This window comes from Oryx dammah, unplaced genomic scaffold, assembly GCF_014754425.2.
Source record: "Oryx dammah isolate SB20612 unplaced genomic scaffold, SCBI_Odam_1.1 HiC_scaffold_5, whole genome shotgun sequence".
Classification (NCBI taxonomy): Eukaryota; Metazoa; Chordata; class Mammalia; order Artiodactyla; family Bovidae; genus Oryx; species Oryx dammah.
This window is the reverse complement of record NW_024070189.1, coordinates 93,605,395-93,625,237: the sequence shown is the minus strand read 5'-3', so window position 1 is coordinate 93,625,237 and position 19,843 is coordinate 93,605,395. Positions and strand designations below refer to the sequence as shown.

At 54.3% G+C, this 19,843-nt stretch overlaps 1 protein-coding gene across 3 annotated transcripts; it reads right to left on the bottom strand.

The window, feature by feature from the left end:
- Nucleotides 1-109: 109 nt before the first annotated feature.
- ELAVL3 (ELAV like RNA binding protein 3) lies at nt 110-18,728 on the bottom strand. 3 transcript variants are annotated; one of them, XM_040240625.1, is made up of 7 exons: nt 18,283-18,728; nt 10,964-11,183; nt 10,479-10,582; nt 6,866-7,019; nt 6,489-6,714; nt 5,626-5,664; nt 110-3,717 (listed from the first exon to the last, which is right to left on the bottom strand). In XM_040240625.1, exons 1-7 carry the CDS (start codon nt 18,289-18,291, stop codon nt 3,366-3,368), a joined length of 1,104 nt encoding a protein of 367 aa, XP_040096559.1. In that variant the 5' UTR covers nt 18,292-18,728; the 3' UTR covers nt 110-3,365. The 3 variants fall into 3 exon arrangements, with proteins under 3 accessions (XP_040096559.1, XP_040096561.1, XP_040096560.1); XM_040240627.1 differs by having other exon boundaries at nt 110-3,696; XM_040240626.1 differs by having other exon boundaries at nt 10,964-11,180.
- Between the last annotated feature and the right edge of the window lie 1,115 nt (nt 18,729-19,843).

The window sequence follows — 19,843 nt, the reverse complement described above, 5'->3', positions numbered from 1 at the left end:
TGAAGCCAGGGGGCTGCAGGTGTGAGCTAGGCCCAGAGAGGGACAGTGGCGTGCACTCAGCCACACAGCAGGGCCAACTGGTGTGTGGAAACACAGACACCTGAGGCCATAAGATTCTGAACTTTTATTTTTCTGGCATGAAAAGTACAAATAATTAAACAATTCCATGTAAAAGTCTGTTACCGCGGCCAGGCCTGTAATCCCGGTAATAAATAGTGTCTAAACTCAACGCAAAGTGTTCTTGTTGGGTTTTGGGTGTTTTTTTTTTGTCTTTTTTTTTTTTTTTAACAGTTCTTTATCACCTCCAACATGGACTCTGTCTTGATTTGAAACCATCCAAATAAATAACAGGATGAAGGAAGGGCTGGAGGGGCTGAGCCCCTTCCCCACGGGCCCTGCCCCTGCCCCACGCAGGGATGCGGAAGACCCCAGGCCCCACCTCCCCTGGGGTGAGGGGCTGGCCTCCAGGAAGGGGGACTGGCTGGCTGGGCTGAGTTCTGTGTTTTAGAAAAAGGAGTCCCTTCCCAGTCGGGGGTGGCAGGGGCCCAGGGCCTCAGTTGAGGGGGGTGTGGGGAGGTGCCCCCTCTCTGGAGCCCGGCCTCCCCCAGGGTGGGGGACAAACCCAGCCCTTATTGCTCACAGATGCCTCCGCCACGCTGTCCACGTGTGGACACGCGTCGCTGCGGGCGGACAGCAGAGGGGAGAAAGCCCCAAGAAAACAGAGGGAGAGGGATGGACCCGCTGGGGGGCCTGCCCTGCTGGAGGGGAGCGGGGAGGTTGGGGAGGACTTAAAAACCACAAGAATAAATAGGTTCGTGTATCAAGAACAAGCTAGGGTTTCACCAGCTAAATAGGACTGAAAAAATTCTCAAGACGAGCAAAAATAATCCCATTAAAGACCCCGGACGTCGCTGGCTGCAGGGACCGCCCTGCAGAGCACAGGCCCCCCCCACGGGGCGCCGCTCGGCTACCATTACTGTTATTAATAATTATTATTACTTTAATGATTCCACTTCCCCTTTTATAAATAAATTAGGCATAACCACGTCTCGGCAAAACTTAAAGAAACAAAGAGAACATCGTGGTTCCTTTAAACTTGCAAACTGGATGAAGGAACAGAAATATACACAAATGTCCTTACAGGGCAACAAGGATAAATAGTTAACATAGCAATAAGTTAAAACTACAAGAAGCTCAATTCGGCAAAAAAGTACAAGAAAGTTAACTGGTGCCAGTTTATGTCTTTTTTTTTTTTTCTTTTTTTAAAATCTCTTCTGTGTGTATGGTTTTTTTTCTCTTCCTTTTTTTTTTTTTTTTGTCGCTTTTTTCCTCTTCTGTTTGTGTTTTTTTGTCGCTTTTTTGATTTTTTTTTTTCTTTTTGTTCCTTGCAGCAGAAGCTCCACAGACGCTTAATAACAACACCGGGAGGGGTGGGGGAGAGAGAGCTGGGCAGTCAGATGGGGCCAAGGCCAGACACCAAACGCAGGGACACCGGAGGAGGGGCTGAAACTAGGGTTTGCCATTCTTGGTTCTGACTGGGCCCACTGTGGGGGTGAGGGGCTGCGAGGGCTCCCGAGGGCTCTGGCCTTTGGCTTCTGTTGGATTTTTTTTTTTTTTTAAACAAAGAATGAAAACTAGGGGGATGGAAAAGTCCAGACAGAAGCCGAGGCTGAGGCTCGGGATGGGGGCTGCGTCCACTGCCCTCACTGATCTGGAAAGACAGAAAAACCCAACAAACTGAAAGGGGGTGACAAGTGGACGGGAAGAGAAGGTGGGGCTGGGCCCCTGAGCCAATCCACCCTGGGCCTGTCCAGGAGAGTGGTGGGCGCTTGCTGCTGGGGGAGGCTCTGGAGCGGGGAGGCTCAGGGCCCAGTCTCCCCCTTGGCCTTGTGGGCCAGGGCGTTTGGCCCAGGGAGGCTCAGCCCAGGGTCGGGGGTGGGGGTTCCTTTGGCCTCAAGTGTTGTGGGGGGGGGCTGCCTCCAGCCCACCGTGATGCCAAAAGGGTAACGAGGTATCCTGTGTCTGGATGCATGGACGCTGTGTGTGCACGCCGGTGATCGTGGGCAGCAGGGACCACTGAGGAGCCAGGAGAGAGATCTCTGCAGAGAACCTGGGGCGGGGCCGGTGGGGCTAGAGTGTAGGGGGTGGGGTGGGGCCGGCCGGCCTTGCTAACAGAGAAAGTGGGCTGTGGACTGGGCTGGGGTCTGGGCTGTGACCGCTCACCTGGGCCTGAACGATGCTGTGGGCATGTCTGTGTGTCTCTGGGTGTTGTGACTATGTGTCTCCATGCCTGGCTGTCTAGATTTATGTCCAAATGAATCTGTCTCCACATGGCCACGTGCACATCGGCTAATGTTCCCATGTTCACGTGTGCACATTTATCCTTGGCCACACCCACCTACGGCCACTTCCGCCCTTGGCCACACCCACCTGCGGCCATTTCCGCCCTTGGCCATATTTGCTAGTCCACCATGGCCATGCGTGTGTAGCCCCATATTTTGCTCTTCCATGTTTATTGGGCCGAGGAGTTTTCCTGAGGCATGTCTCTGGGTCCCTCTGTGCTGCTATGTGTGTCCCTGGTGGGTATGTACATGTGCCTGCCCCTGTGTATCTTTGCGTGGCTGTTTCTCGGTGTGGCCCCATGGACCCTCAGCTCCTAAGCCCTGCTCCCTGTCCCTGCCCCAGTTGGTAAACATAACCTGCCAAAATATTTTTTTTTGTCTTTTTTTGTGGTTTTTTTTTTTCAAGTTCAAGAATCCCCAGTAAAAATTCTCCACGAGGTCTTTTTTCCCTTTTTACAAAAATAGAGTTTTTCTTCCCCTCCCACCCCCCCTTTTTTTTTTCATTTTGTCTCTGTTTCCAGCCCCTCCCCCTGCTCCTCACATTCCACACCAAGGGCTGACCACACCCCTCTCATGTTTCACTTTTTTGGGGATTTTTAAACCTGATCCCCCCCCTCTCAGGCTCACCTAGGTAACTGGGGAGGCCTGGACAAGGGGGCCTGGGAGGGCACCCCCAATGCGCCCCACCCCAAGCCATCCGTGGAGGGTGGTTGAGGGGTGGGCTAGGGGCACATCTCTGCTTTCATTTTAGCCGAAAAAGGAAACAAAAACCTTCACCATGAACGAAACCAAGACGAGAGAGTGAACAGCCCAGCCTAGGGGGGAGGGGCATTAGGATGGGGGAGGGGGCCCCGCAGGCACCCCCCATTCCCTGCAGACCCTCCCACCAAGTGCTCACCCTGTGGCTTCTGCAGGGACGCAGGGCCCCATGCCGTCCGTGGTCTGCCTGCGCTGTCTCTCTCGGGCCCCCTGTCTCTCTCTCTGTCTCTGCTGCCCGGGGAGGGTGGGGAGGGCGGCGGCGCCTCAGGCCTTGTGCTGTTTGCTGGTCTTGAAGGACACCTGCAGCACACGCTCACCCAGGCGGTAGCCATTGAGGCTGGCGATGGCCATGGCCGCCTCGTCGTAGTTGGTCATGGTGACGAAGCCGAAGCCCTTGCACTTGTTGGTGGTGAAGTCACGGATGACCTTGACGTTGGTGACCGCCCCGAAGGGCCCAAACAGCTGCCACAGAACACTCTCGTCCGCTTCCGGAGACAGGTTGTACACGAAGATGCACCAGCCGGCGCCTGCTGCACCCCCCGACAGGCCCACACCTGCAAGGCCGCTCATGCCATCGATGGCGATGGGTGAGAACCTGGCGATGAGCGACAGGGGACTACTTTGGGGGTCACGCGGGCTCTGCCCTGACCCCCGGCATGCCCCCTGACCCCTCTTGACCTCTGACTGTGCAGTGACCTTGGGACTGTGTGACCCCTGCATTGGCCCTGTGACCTCCGAGACCCCATCCACCTTAAACCTCACACTCTGAGCCACTCTGAGCCACCAGTCCTCATCTCCACCCTGACCTGAAGCCCTGTCCTGACCTCTGACCCTCTCTGAACGTTAGGTCCTCACCCATGATCCTTCCCTGAGCCCCAACCCACCTCCTGAGCCCATGACCTTAGACCCCACCTGATCCTCAGCCCTGTTGATCCCTGACCCCTTCCCCTTGCCTGGCTACCACCCTCCCCTTGGCATTTCTTCCCACCCGATTCCTATCCTCACCACCCATTCAGACACCCTGACTTCACCCTTGGCAATGCCGCCTCTTTTCCCACACTGGCCATCCTGCCAGGAGGAAGCCCACCTGGAAGGGCAGTGCTGGAACCAGGGTGAGTGGTCACCTCCTCCCTCTGGCCCTCTTCAGCCTTATACATACATACGTATGTACATATGTGGGCTTCCCAGGTGGTGTTAGTAGTAAAGAACCTACCTGCCAGTGCAGGGGACATAAGAGACCTGGGTTCGATCCCTGGGTTGGGAAGATCCCCTGGAGGAGGGCATGGCAAGCCACTCCAGTATTCTTATCTGGAGAATCCCATGGACAGAGGAGCCTGGCGGGCTACAGGCATGGGGTCACTAAGAGTCAGACATGACTGAAGTGACTTAGCAGGCACACATGTATGAGTGTATGGTTTTGGGGGGTTTTTTGGCTGCACCTCGAGGCATGCAGGATTTTAGTTCCCTGACCAGGGATTGAACCTGCTCCCTCTGCAGTGGAAGCTCAGACTCTTAACCACTGGACCACCAGGGAAGTCCCTAGGCCTTTTCCTGTTTAAATCGGATATTTATTCTCAGCTCCATCTTCCCTGCAAGGTTGGGTTCCCTCAGCTCCCAGGCCCAGAACAGCTCCCAGCACCAGTCAGCCCTCAGGACAGGTGTGTGGAGTGAAAGAACAGAGGAAGGGGCAGAACTGGCTCCCTGCCTTCCTGTGGCTCCTCTACACCTCAGGACCCCGGACACCAAGGGGCTTAGCTGTTTATATGATTGCTGGGCTCACTCTCTCCTCCTGGACTTTGCAAAGCCATCTCTGCTGCCAGGAACCCTGATTCTCTTCTGGCCCTGGAGTGATGTCTCCACTGGATGTCCGTCAACCTGTCTCCTACCCTCTTCACCTCCCAGATCACTGTTCATCTGTCTCCTTCCCCAAAGGACTGAAATACATAATAATACAATAATCATAAGAGCTGCTGCCTTTTACTGAGCGAGCCCACACTGTGTGCCAAGCATCAAGCTCAGTGTCATTCCATTTCCACCAGGGCCACCAGGGCCAAGTCTGACTGGGCCACGCTGGGTCCCCAGCCCCAAGCCACGCTCCTGGCACTCAGCATGTGCTCAGTAGCTCTTGATGCTACAGACACAGGGACCTTCAGAGGATCAAGGATGTGTACAGTTTAGCAGGGGCTTCAAGGTTCCTTGCCAGCTAAGAGGCGGAAAGGGGGCATCCTGTGACCCTCAGCAAAGATGACCAACAGTGGCCAGTGGGGGCACAGCTGTGACCTGGGCAACCCTGCCTGCCTTTCAGTGGAATGGAGAAGGCTAGAGATAGGCCCTCCAGGTCCAAATTTCACAGTAGCCCTTTCTAGGGACTTAGCAGACTCAATATTCCCCAGATCTCCTGATGGTCACACTATGCCCATACATGGGCAGTCCTGGGGGTGAGGTGGGGGAGGGCTGCATCAGGGCAAAGGTCCCAGGAGGGAATACAGAGGCGCTGGGGGCAGCGGGGCAGGGGCACTCTTACCTCTTGACTCCGTAGGCCATGTTGAGCAAATTGTCCAGCCTGTGGAGGCAGAAGGGGTGGTCACTGGTGGCTTCTGGGCACACCCCCTGGCTGTGACACTGGGCAGCCAGCCTGCTCTCCCCGCCCCCACCCAGCAGTCCAGCAGTGCCTCCGGCCCTGCCCCCGCCCGCCTGCTCCCCGCCCGGCAGGACACCGCCTGGCACGGAACCGCGGTCACTCACTTGGGCACCGCCTCTTGCCTGTCCTGCTGCTGCCCACTCTTCACTGGCATCCTCGCCCTCCCACACCGGACACCCAGTCTTGCTCTCCCATGCCCCACCCCCCGCACCTGCCCCCAACTCCAGCTCTTGGGTCCCTAGAAGGGAAGTTTCAAATCTCTTCTCCAAAGTGCCTGGGTCAGGCAAGTGACACAGCCTCTCTGAGCCTCAGGGTCCCTGGGGACCTCTGTCCCTCAAGGGACAAGATGGGCTCTGATCTCATGGCATCACTGAGCAGAAAAAGCAAGGGTGCCTGCCCCCCAGGGAGCACTCTGTGGGCTGCACCTGTGGAACCAGCAGCTGGAGCCACATGCCCAAGGGAGGGGGCAGCCAGGGCTGACCCGATCGGGTGGTTCTAGAATTCTCGTCGCCAATAATAATACTCACAGTGGCCTGTGCACATTGAGTGCCTGCTGTGTACAAGGGCCTGGCCTCAACACATGACAGGCCCCCACATTTCCTCTTTTCTGCCCTCAGCAGCCCCAGAGTGTGGGCACTGTCCTGGAGTCTCTCCACTGTGCAGGAACAGGGTTCAAGGAGGGCACCTGCAAGCGTCGGGCACCTGGTTCCGGGGTATCTGGGGGGCAGCGAGCAGCAGGGGCTCACCGGAAGCGCTGTGTCTGGTGGTGCAGGGGGCCTGCGTAGCGCCGGGCGGAGGACTGGTAGAGCTGGGTGAGCAGCGCCTGGCCCGTCTTCTGACTCGGGTTGTTGGCAAACTTGACCGTGATGGGCTCGGCCGCACCCAGCGGCTTCTGCCCGTTCAGTCCTTTGATGGCCTCCTCAGCTTCGATCCTCTTGTCAAAGCGGATGAATCCCACACCCCGAGAGACACCTGCAGTGGGGCGTGAGGGCTTCATGGGGACCCGCCCCCTCCTGTGTGACCCCGCCCCCTCCTCGCTGCTGTTTGTTTCTCCACTCTGGCCCCACGTGGGTGTCTCTGACCTGCATGCCCCCGCCAGGTGAGCCCTCGCCGGCAGCCTGACCTGTGACCTGGTCCACCAGGATGCGAGAAGTGATGATGCGGCCGTACTGGGAGAAGAGCTGCTCCATCTCTTTCTGGCTCATGGTCTTAGGCAGCCCGCTGACGTACAGGTTCGCATCTCGGATAGAGGCAGAGCTGGGTCTGGCATAGGATACCTGGGGGACGGGGTCAGGCAGACAGGGCTGAGGGCAAGACCCATTTCACAGATGGGGAAAGTGAGGCAACACCCAAACTGCCACTGCGCGACTGACATCCCTCATCCGTTTACTCAACAAATACCGTGAGTCGTCAGTCACCATGGGCAGTGGGCGGGAGTTAACCAGGGCTTGGTTAGAGGGGAGTACGCGTGACCAAGATATCTTGTGACCAAGATAATGAACGTGGCTCGGCCTGAGTAGAGCGATGACAAATATCTGCGCCGCTGGGGTCATGTGTCTCCCTGGGGACCTTGGAGACCTTCGCGTCTCTAGCTCATGCTCTCAGGCTGGACATTCCGTCAACATCGACAGGTATGACTTCTTTGGAAAGTGAACCTGGGGTGCCGGCTGGTCTCTTCCCTACTAGACTGGGCATCCTCAGGGTCACTGAGATCTTTAGCCCACAGCTCAATCCTGACAGCTCCAAAATGTCTGAGCCAGCACTGGGACTGGCCCCCAAACTGCACACCTGCATGATACCTGCCTCCAGGTGTCCTGTGAGGAGGCTTCATGGTGGGGGAGTCACACTCCGCAACCCCAACTTGCTTCTACTCAGTAATGACAGTTCTGTCGTTCCAGGTGCTCAGGTCCCCAGCCTCGGGTTGTCCTCGATGTATCTCTCACACCCACGTCTAAACACCATCACCCTATCGGCTCCACCTTCCTCCTTATCCAGAATCCACCTACTTCTCCCCATTTTCCTCCCATTGCTTATCCAGACCAGCGTAGCAGGCTCCACCCTGGTTCCCTGCTCCACTCCACAGCACCTCCACAGGCTGTTCCTCCCACAGCAGCCAGGGGGCACCTGTGAGCATCTGAACCAGGTCACATCACTCTGCTTAGAATCCTGTGTCTCCCACCTTCTTCAGAGTTCAAGTGCTTCTCATGGCCCACAGGGCCTTGCATGACCTGACCCATCACCACCCCCCTGTTCATTTCAGCCCACCGTCCCCCTCAACGTCTCTATTCCAGGCACACAGGCCTCCCTCCACGTTCCCCAAACACTAGGTTTGCTCCACCCTCAGGGCCTTTGCACTCGCTGTCCCGAGCTTCCAGCTCTCTTCCTCACCTTTCTTCTCCTCCATGCCTCATGTGAAATATCCTCCTGGTCCTTTCCCATCCACATTTGGTCCTCCACCCTTAGCCCCGTTCCTCTCTCAAAGCCCTTCTCTCAGTTATGAAATAGACACATTTCCCTATGACCCTTCGATTCATTAATTGTGGTCCAGCCCAACAATGAAACTCTCTGCAACTGTTTGAAAAATGGTGGACGTGTATATTTATTTCCCCGAAACAGTGGTGAGTATTGTAAAGTGGGGGAAAGAAAAGTCCATTTACAGAGCAGCGACTATTGTGTGACCCCATCTCATTGTGTGTTTATCAATGTCCTGGAAACATGGTCTAGAGGGCCCACCCCCAAAAGCTAACAGGGTGAGCTAGAGCTATCAGGGGCAGGGGGTGGGAGGATAAGCTCCTTCCTTCCTTACTTCTGCTGATGTCTATCTTTCTGTTTCTTCTAAATTAACCTCTGGGTAGAGGAGGTCTTGTCAAGGGTCCAGCTTTTGTTTAGGGAGGTGAGTTGCAAGGGCATATTACTTCACTAGAAGTCACTAATTAAAAAATGAACAAAATGAATAAATTGGGCCAAGGGTATATTGCTTCTGGGGTGGGGGCAGGGAGATTCTAACTGATGTGATTTTGTGTACCCGGGGTCCTCCAGAAAACTAAAAGACAAACACCACAGCTGCTATATTTCTATAATAACAATGAAACTCATGGCAATGTATTTGACGGCTTCCACTCTTCCCCACCCTAGGGGCTGTGCCTTTTTTAGGGATGACGACTTGTTGATGGATTGGAGCTGGGGGACAGGGGAAGGGACGCTGAACTCCTAGGTGGGTTTTGCGGTCAGGGGTCATCCAAGGCAGAGTCGGCGTTCAGGGTCCTTTCCCATCCTTCCGTGACGTGGGCTGACCCAGGTCCTTCACCTGGGTATGGGCTCCTCCTACACCCCTTGAACAGGATAGGGCTTGGCACACGATGGCTGGCTGGAAATATTTGGGGCACAACCTGCTGGAACACCTAGTTAGGACCAGCCAAACACCACCGCCACCCAGGCACACACAGACACAGGGCCACTCTAGGATACCCACTGCCCAGCTCCGGTGGCTACACCACCAGGAGGGGGACACAAGGCCATTGCCACATTCATGGAGCTCCAGGGTAATTACAGTGAGAATCGTAGAACCAACCACACACCTGTCACACCACTGCACAAGCCCTCAGTGTCACACACATTCCACCCTGAATGGGGCACAGGTAGACACACCCACACAATTTCACCATAACACACAAACACCCTGTCACAGCAAGACACACCCACGCAGCCCCACCAGGTCACAGCACCTACCAAGAAAACACCATGTCCTCAGAGACACAGAGTGACGCAACCTGAGTCTATAACAACCAGGCCTACATGATAACAGCCACTTCCATAGCCACGGGGTCCCACAAACACCATGTCTTGCGGCCTAGGGTGCCACACACTACACACACACGCCACATCACCTGCATACAGTAGCCCTCTGGGTCATACAGTTCATCATTAGGGTCCATCCTCACAACCTGGGGGCTTCTGGGTCTACTTGGCCACAGAGGGACCCATCCATCCGACCCTTGTCAGCCTCCACATCAGGGAGAGGAAGAGATTCCAGCACCTCTGTTTTTATGGCAAACTGGGGGCCAGATGGGCATCCTCCCCAGCTTACCCTCCCCCAGGGTTCAGAAGCAGATTTGTGGGGCGGAGCCCAGACACCCCCAGGCAAACCTGGAGAGGGGGTTTCCATGGTGATTCCCCCCCACTCCCTTCCCAGGGAACCTGGGATCACAGGGTCCCAGCTGCAGCTGCTGAGAGGGGAGGTCACAGCGGGGAGGGGCATTGCACAAAGGTGGGGGAAGGGCCCACCCCTAACCCCACCCTCTCAGACCCTAGTTAGGCAGATGGCAGATGGGCCCCCCTCTCCCCCATTTCCATGACAAAGGCAGGGAGGGGGCTGCACACCAGACCCTGGTCACTCCTACAGCTGAGGGGGTGGGTACCTCCAGGGCCTGGCTGACTCGTTAAGTTGCCAGAGAATGTGGGGTTGATCATCTCCCCATCAACAGGTGAGGAAACTGAGATTCAGAAAGCCAGAGTCATTGGCTCTGGGGGCCCAGCCAGAAAGCCTTTGGGGAATGATCTGAACCCCTTAGGGGATGAGCCATGGGGAGGATGGGTGGCCGTAGGGGGAATGGACATGTGGGGAGGGTATGGCCAAGGGGGTTGGGTGACAGTGGAAGGGTCAGTTCAGGTGGGTGGTAATAAAAGAGGAAATGGGCACAGCCAAGATGGGGAGTCACAGGAGCAAGGGCGCTGACCTTGATGGTCTTCGTCTGCAGTTTGAGGCCGTTGAGGGTGTTGATGGCTTTGTCTGCATCGTTGGGGTCAGAGTAGTTCACAAACCCGTAGCCGAGGCTCTGCCCTGCAGGCAGGACCAGGACGATGACCTGCCAGGGTCCTCCCAGACCCAGGCCTGAGAGGCTGACCACCCCCATCACAGTTATGAGAACCAGGATTCCACCCTTATTTATTCCCCCAGTGTACCACCTATCCCCAGGACACCTCAGACCCCTCCAGTATCCCACCTAGGGTTGCATCTGTCTCCCCATCACACCTCACATTCCACCAAGGTCCCACCTGCTCTTACCTGGGCTCACACTGGCTCCCCATCATACCTCAGACCCCACGAGGGTCCCACCTGCTCTCATCACCTCCCACCTGGGGTCACCTCTGGCTCCACATCACACATGTACTTCTGAGGCTACCACTTCCGTCCCCTACCCCTACCCGCCAGAAGCCACACCTGTGATCTTGTCCCGAACCAACTTGCAGGACTCGATGTCACCAATGCTGCCGAAGAGACTCTTGAACTCATCCTGGGTCATATTCTGGGGCAAGTAGTTGACAATGAGGTTTGTCTTGCTGTCATCAGTGGCTCCGTTTGTACCAAGGAGTGGCCCGTTGGGCAGGGCCGGGCCGGCCGGGCCCCCTGCCACCTGAGACTCCATGGCGCCGAGTATCTGCTGGAGACAACAGGCCACACCCACTCATGGCCCAGTCCCCACACCAGGGTTTGTGGTGACAGATGTGTCATATCTGACATAGGCTTGAACATTCAGAGGGGATAAGGTATTATTCTTACAGCCCCTCCTACTCCTTGAGCACTGGGCAAAGCATTTTATGTTACCTGGAAAAAGTCCATATATAAATGCCATATATGCCCTTTTGCATGTATGCTTGCTTTTCTAAAACCAATCTACATTTTTAGAATAATGAAATGAATACTTTTGTATTCAGAATTAAAATTGCAATCTTTTTAATTAGCTATGAAACCCTCATAATCCCATTCCTGACCTTGTACTTTGCTCTTCCCACCAAAGGCAAGTCCTATCCAAATATGTTAATATTTTTTTTGCTTTATGCATAATTTTCCCACTAGGCATTTACACCCCTCCACCTGTTTTTCCACTGAGTCATTTTGGATATTTTATGTATAACATAATAATATCTGCAAATGATACTTTTCTTTATTGCCAATCTATACCTATTATTTTTCTTGTCTTATTGCAGGGGCTACTTTGTGGTAGTGGCTTTTTATTCTTGAAACATTAAAGGAAATGCTTTAAATATTTCACAGCTAAATATGATCTTTACTATAGGTTTTTTGGTAGATGACCTTTATCAAGTTAAGAATGTTTAATTTTATTCCTAGTATCCTAACAAGATATTTTTTTTAAGGAATGGATATTGAATTTTATTGACTATCTTTTTCTACATCTAATGAAATGATTTTTCTGTTTTACTATATTACTATCATGAATTGCATTAATTGATTTTCTAATATTAAGTCAACTTTCCTAAGCTAAACTAAACTTGGTCATGTTGCAGTTTTGTTTATATACATTGTTTGATTTGATTTGCCACATTTTTTGATGGTTCTTTGTTTGGGATTTTTAACCTCTATGTTCAAGAACGGGCTTCCCTGGTGGCTCAGATGGTAAAGAATCTGCCTGCAATGCAGGAAACCCTGGTTCAACTCCTGGGTTGGGAAGATCCCCTGGAGAAGGGGATCTTTTACCTGGAAAAAGTCCATATATAAGGAAGACTCTATCAATCTATTTGGGTTTCTAGGTGACAGCAACCTATTCACCAACTGTGCCATAGGAGAAGACCTAAGGAAATGCTGGCTACTTTCCCTTCTCATGCCCATGAGAGACAATACCAACCAATCCCAGCACTGTGGGTAGAATACTACCGACTCCAGTATTCTTCCTGGAGAATCCCATGGACAGAGGAACCTGGCGGGCTACAGTCCATGGGGTCACAAGGAGTCGGACACTATGTTTTTTGATCCATGCAACAGCTCAGTAGAAGTTAATTATGCTATGACAAGGAATATGAGGCTCAGAGATGTTAAGGAACTTATTGAAGTCACACAACATATCAATGGTGGCATTTGGAATGCAAACACAGACCTGTCTACAGATGAAGACCACTCTCTACCATTCTCTATGACAATCAGTCAGTCAGGTACCAGCTCTAACTCCTTGTTTTGTGTCCTTGGATATACTCCTTATTCTCTTGGGGGCCTCTGACTCACTTTGCTGAAAATTCAAAAAATTAGCCATGGCTATCTTAAGAGTCATGTAGAGACTAATTTTAAAGCCATATCTGGGCTCAGAAGGAAACAGTGCTGGAGTTGGTTGGTACTGTCTGTCATGGGCATGAGAAAGGAAAGTAGCCAGCATTTTCTTTAGGTTTTTCTCCTATGGCACAGCTAGTGAATAAGTTGCCCTCACCTAGAAACCCGAATAGATTGGTAGAGTCTTCCTAGAGGGATCAGTTAAGAAGGATTTAAAGCTATATTCAGTTTCAGGAGGAAAGACCATTGTGATTGATTAGCAATGTCTATTGTGGAGACAGAACTAGAAAGAGCCAGCGGGTTCACTTCATCACAGTCATCCCTGCCCCAAAATATAATACCATAGTTGTCCCCAGATTTTGGGCATACTGTGTACTAGGCACAGAGCAAGGACCTCTACAGGAATATTTTTTTTCCTTAGTCACAACTCTGAAAAGAAGAGGGTTTTATTTCCTCAGCTTAAGAAATGTTGTTTAGGTGCTGAGTCTTATCTGACTCTTTTGAACCCCATGGACTGTAGCCTACCAGGCTCCTCCATTTGTGGGATTTCCCAGGAAAGAAAATTGGAGTGGGTTGTCATTTCCTTTTTCAGGGGATCTTCGTGGCTCAGGGATTGAACCTGAGTCTCCTGCATTGGCAGGAAGTTTCTTTACCACTGAGCCACCTGGGAAGCCTGCTTAAGAGATGATACAGAAAAAAATAAGAGAGAGAGAGACTGTGGACTAAATGGGCTTTCCAGAGGGCACTAGTGGTGAAGAACCTGCCTGCCAATGCAGGAGACTAAGAGATGGTGGTTTGATCCCTGGGTTGGGAAGATCCCCTGGAGGAGAGCATGGCGACCCATTCCAGTATTCTTGCCTGGAAAATCCCACAGACAGAGGAACTTGACGGGTTATGGCCCATAGAGTTGCAAAGAGTTGGACACGAATGAAGCAACTTAGTATGCATGCATATGGACTAAACGCTTGTGTTCCTCCAAATTCATATATTGAAACCCTTATCCCCAATGAGATCGTATTTGGAGGCGGGGCATTTGGGAGGTAATTAGGTCATGAGGATGGAGCCTTATAAAAAGGGACAGATGATCTCTCTCCACCATATGAAGACAGTGATAATGTAACCATCTGCAAACCAGGAAGCTGGCCCTCACCATGAAACCAAATCAGCCCACATCTTGATCTTGGACCTCTCAGCCTCCAGAACTATGAGAAATAAATGTCTGTTGTTTAAGCCACCTAGTTAATGGTATTTTAGTCAGCCTGAGCTGACTAAGACAACAGATGTGGAGAGTGAGGTTCAAAGATGTTTAAAAAATTACCAAGCTCATGCAGTCCCTAAATGGTGAAACAGGGATTTGCACATGAGCTTTAATGATTAGAAGTCTGTAGTTCTGACTTCTACTGCCAATGAAGCCTAGTGCTGGCTCTCACATTTTCCAGCTGTGTCCTTAGGTATGCTGCTTCACACTTCTGGACCTCTGCTCCATTTGGTTGAAAACTAGAACAAATTACCAGTATAGTGACCAGAGAACAATCTAAAGCTGATCGTGGGTGCAGCTGGAAAGCATTCTGGGATCGGTTGGCTATGTCTGCCATATACATGGTCATGGGAAGTGGAAGCAGACTTGTCCTGTCCACCAGTCCTGCTATTAATAATCATCCTGCTCCATTGACACCTCCCGTGTCAGGTAAGAACTGAGTAAGAACTCAGAGACACTGCATGATATAAATGGAGAACTTGATTTCAAACCTAGATATGTTGGACTTCAGAGCTGTTTCTAATGACTGGCCAGCACACTGGGGGGAGCTCTGCCACCATATGGCTGTATGTCCTCAGGGACAATCTTAGCTCTTCTTTGGGCTTCTGCTTCCTTGTCATTTATTCTTATTTAAAGGATGGCTCAGAGGGTCAACTCCCCTGCAGCTCCATTTGGCTGGGAGTGGCTATCTGGGAGATCTGCCTGGAGAATTATTATTTTATTTTATTTTTCCATTTTTGGCTGCATCATGAAGCTTATGGGACGTTAGTTCCCCAATGGGGGATTAAACCTGGGCCCTCGGCAGAGAGAGCATGGAATCCTAACCTCTGGACCTCCAGGGAATTCCCTGGAGGATTATTCTGAAGCCACATCCAGGCTCACCAGGAACACAGACTGGCTTGATTAGCAATGTCTGCTGCAGGCTCCTGAAAGAAAGTAATAACATACACTCCACACATCAGCATCCTGGTCTTAAAACAACACTTTACTAATAACATAGCCATGAGTTGAGGGCCTGCTATGTGCCAGACAAAATTCTCTATATGAAAATTCCCAGGCAGTTCTCCCAACATTGAATGTTATGGAGCTCTTTTCATCATTTAACAGATGACAGATGAGAAAGCTGAGTCTCACTGAAGGAGAAGGGGTTGAATCAAGGTTGGGTAGCACGCGAAAAGTCAACCAAGAATTCAAATCCAGGGTTTAGACTCCAGAGCCCACTCTCTTGGTGAAATGGCCAATAATAAAAATAATAACAATAACAAAGCAAAGCTGAGCACCCACTCAACACCAAGCCCTGGGCATCACTACGTTTAAACCTACACTGTTGGCCAAGTCTACTTATTCAACTCAACAAGTTATTTACTAGCTGCCACCAAGATGCTGCTTCCACCCTCCTCACTGTGTGTCCTTTGGCACTCATGCTGCCTCCCTGGGCCTTTGTCTGACCACTAAAAATATGCCACAGAGGTCCCCCATATATGGAGAGCTGGAGTCTGAATTTATGTCTGGGTTCAGAAAGTTATTATTCTGTGATCAGTTGCTGATGTCTATGGAAGCCCCCAAAAGCAGGACATAGTACTCAAGACACATCAGATTCCAGCTTTGGAAGCCCTACTATGTGCACTGAACATGTATTATTTTCACTGTTTTTACACAATCATACAATCATGCTGGAAAGCTGAAGATCATCTCCATTTCTTAAATGGAGAAATTTAGGGTGAAAGGAACCTGTGACTTGCCCAGGATGACAAGGAAGTGGCAGGGATGGTTTTCGGATTTGATTCCTTGATCTGATGACCCTAGAGCCTACAAGGTTACTGGTTCTTCACCTCCCTGAATGCTAGCCTCAACTTGGATGGGGTTAAGAGGAGATTGGGGGGTTCCCACTAGGGATCTTGAAGCCCAGCCTGCTAATCTCAACCTCTCCCCACCCCATCTCCCTCGCATCTGTGCCAGAGCTTAAAGGGATCAGTGTCGCATTTCCTCCGAGGCTGAGCTGACTGAGCTGCTAATGGGGATCGGATTGGTGGAGGCCACACCCTCTCGGGCTTCAGCCCACAGCAAATGCATGGCCCAGGATGACACAGGGATCACAGAGACCTTCGAGGGCTGAGGGCTGTCCCAGGACAAGGATGGAGAGGTGAAGTCAGAGGGAAGGAAGGCAGATTAAAGATGGAGCAAAAGGGAAACAACCCCCACCCTCCCACTCACATTCTCTCTGGCTCTTCCTCTGGGTCTTTCCCTCTTTCTGCTACACTTTTCCTGTTTCTCTTCTCTGTCCGAGTCTCTTGCCTCCATCCTTCTTTCCCCTCTGAACCCTTCTCTGTCTCCCCTTCCTTCTCTCTTCCTCCAACTCTTTTGTACCGTCATACAAACATCTGACATATGGATTTTTGCAGTAAACACACCTGAGATCATTTTGCTGTGTCAGACCCCCTTGGCCTCCAGCTGTGCCCCTGGTCCTAGTCACAGTGACAGATGCTTGGGCACCCACGACAATAGGGCATTGAGTGGCTATGCATGGTAAGGCTGGACCACCACGTGGTGCTAAGTGAGCCTCCTACTTCTGGGTCCTTCTCCCTTCATGCAGAGCCATCACTGTCTCAACTCATCCTCTGACTTCCTCCCAGCCCGTCTCAGTGGTGGGTCTCTGCCTGAGTACCCTCTATCAGAGTGACCAGGACTCCGAGGGCTCCAAGGCCCTTGTGTGACCTCTGACCACACGTTCTCCCCTTTGTGCATCAGCTTCCCTTTTTCAAATGGGGCCAGAGATCAAAGCAATGTATGCTGGGCTGTTCTGGGGGTGGTGAGGGTCCTCAGGAGGCCTCACTCACGTTCCTAGACCTGGGTGAGGAGCGTGAGGCAGCGAAGGAAAGGAGCTGGCCTGAGATCACACAGCAGAAAAGGGTGGCCTCTCTCAGGCCTCCTTTCTCAGAGCCAGGTGGGTGGGTCTCAATGTCTGGAAGGGGAGAGGCCCAGGTATGGAGGGAGTGCTGAACATACCCCCACCCATTATGCTCGCTACTACTCGAAAAAGAGGTCCGGAAAGAGATGCTGGGTACAGAGACACACGCAGAGACCTGAGAGACAGAAAGAGCGAAAGAAGGAGGCCCGGGCGCTGGGACCAGACAAAGGACGCTCGGCGGCGCGGGGAGCAGAGTCGCGCAGCGGGGGCGGGGGTGGAGCCGGGGTGGGGCTAAAATTGGCCAGCCCCGCCCCCGGGATACGCCCGGGCTGCCGAGTGGAGTGGAAATCCGAGGGCTCGGGCGAGGCCGGGCCCCTGGGGCCCTGGGGGCGGGGTATAGATGGGCGGGGCAGGGGCGGGGTAAGAAAGGGCGTGGCTGGGCGTGGCTGGGCGCTCGGGAGCTGACCAGCTCGGCGGCTGCTGAAAGCACCGGCGCTGGGCGACGGGCGCCGGCGGGCGGGCCGGCGGGCGCGTTCAAGGTCACCCCGCGGCCCTGAGCTCTGGCAGGGTGGGGCGCCTTGACCTGGCCTAGGGGGTCTGCCTGAGCTCCTTTCCCCATCCTCTGGAGGCGGGGGCTCAGGAGCGGCGGAGCACTAACCCCCCCGCGGGCCCTCTCTCCCCTCCCCCTCCCCGCAGCCTGAAGCGCCCGCGCGAGGCTACGGCCCGCGAAGAAGCGCCGAGAAACAAAGGGACGCGGCGGCGGTGGCGGCGGGCCCGCGGGGCCTCCGGGCGCGCCCCCTCCTCTACCCTCCCCGCTTGCCGCAAGGTCGACGGGCTCGAGGACGAGATGCCCGGCTCCCGGGCACGGTCGAGGCCCAGGGCGCACGATCCGACGCCACCCCTTCCCTGGGGCTCTCGGGGACTCCTTGCCGCCTGGTCCTGGCCCAGCACCAGTGATTGGGGCCCTGCGTTTGCCTGGGAGGCCTGCTGAGTACGGGCCTGGATGGAGGAGGCATCCTCCGCCGCCGCGGCCCCTCCCCCATCAGGCCTGCTGAAGGGGGGCAATCCCGCCCCCAGGGCTCCGTAGGATGTCCCCCGAATCTCAGGTCGATTCCCTAAGGCCTCTCAAGCCAAACTCTAAGCGCCCCCAGCACTCTGGGCGCGGCTCTGCTCACACTTAGGCCCCGAGGCTCGGTCCTACCCCCCCACCCGGGCCTAGCTGGGCCTGGTCCTACCCCCCCCTCCCATCTCCTCGAAGCCTGTGCCTAAACCCTCTCCGACTAGGTTCCCTCTCAGCGACAGGGGAATACCTACAGTGACCATTCTTGTGTGCCCGGCGGGCGCGGTCCGTGTTGAGGGCGGCTCCGGGGGTCGTGCACTCTTTGGGGGGCGCTCGATGCTCAAGCCGGGGTCCTGCCGGAGCGGCCTCTGGTGCGGCCGCTGCAGAGGTCTCGGTGAGGGCAGCGGCTCCCTCGAGGGCCGGGGACGGGCCCAAGCCCGGGTACGCGAGCGCGGATAACCGGGCCCCGGGGTGGCCTGCGGGCAGCAGGGGATGGAAAGAGGGAGCGGGCGCGGGATTGAGAACGCCCCCTGCGCGGCCCCGCGGGGCCCGGGGAGATTGCGCTTCCCGACAGAGATCTCGGCACTCTGCCTTTCGCCGCCGCCCCTCGGCCCGGCCGGTCCGGTCCCCGGTGTTCAGTCTTCTCCCCTCGCCCGCCCTCCCTCCCTCCCTCCGGCCCGCGCTGCGCGCTCCGCGCTCTGGGCCGCGCCGCCGCCGCCCCCAGCCCTTTATAGCAGCAGCTGCTAGCGCCGGCGTCGCTTATTGGCTGCAGCAACCGAGCCCCGCCTCCTCGCGGCGCCCGACGGCGCGGCAGGTGGAAGCGAGCGCGCGCTGGCCAGGACTTCGCACACACAGAAAGTACACACAACCTGGGGGCCCCAGTTGCCAGATTCGGCCCCTTTTGCCCTCACGGATCTTACTTCCTGCGTTGGCGCCCCTTCTTGGGCGGGCTTTCGGCCTGGAAGACAGGAAGCGTTCCTCTCTGTCCAGTACCCGGAGCTGGAGAAGCAGAGAGGGTGAGGAGGTAATGATGGCTCCATTGTACTGCCTTCAGAAGGTGCTGTCCACGTAGAAGACTGTAGAGGGACGAGGAACCAGGACTTCACTGAACAGAGGCCTGGGTCTCCTGCGTCCCTCCCAGATTTGGGAGAACCACATGGAGGAAGATGGGGGTAGCTGAAAACATTTTCTGCCTGCAGAAAGAATTGGGATCCTGTGGATTCTGAGCAGGGTAGGTTCTCTAGAATTCCAAGTGGGCGGGGAATGGGCATACCACAGTCAGGGGCCCTGCTCCAAAGGGAGTGAAGAAGTTTGGGGCTCAGGCTTCTAGGCAAACCCCGCCTGGTGTCCTACAGACCCAGGAAACCATCAGACCCTTCTCAGACCCCATAAACTTTGGGTGGACGGTTTCGGCCTGTAATTGTTTTGGCTTCCGGGGCTCTTGATTGATCCGCTTGTGGAGTCCCGCTCCTTCTCTGCTAGGGAGCGGACCTGGCCTTTCTCTCAGGCGATACTGGGTGGCGCAGCCTCCTTTGGAACGCAAGTGCACGTTTTTGTCGGGGCGGCCACCAGTCTCGAGGAGGTGTTCTCACTAGAGCACTTAGGGGCGCCTTCGAGTGAGGCTTCAGCACCACAGACAGCGGTCCGACGGCCCGGTCCAGGGCGCTGCGGGCGGGGGAACCCGGATCCCCTAACTTGAGAGTCGCAACCTGAATTCTGTCCTCGTCCCTGCACGCCCTTTTAGGTTCCAGACTGTCCAAGAGTGCCATCAAACCCAAGGAGGAAAGCCTAATTTGACCAATCAGGGATGGCCAC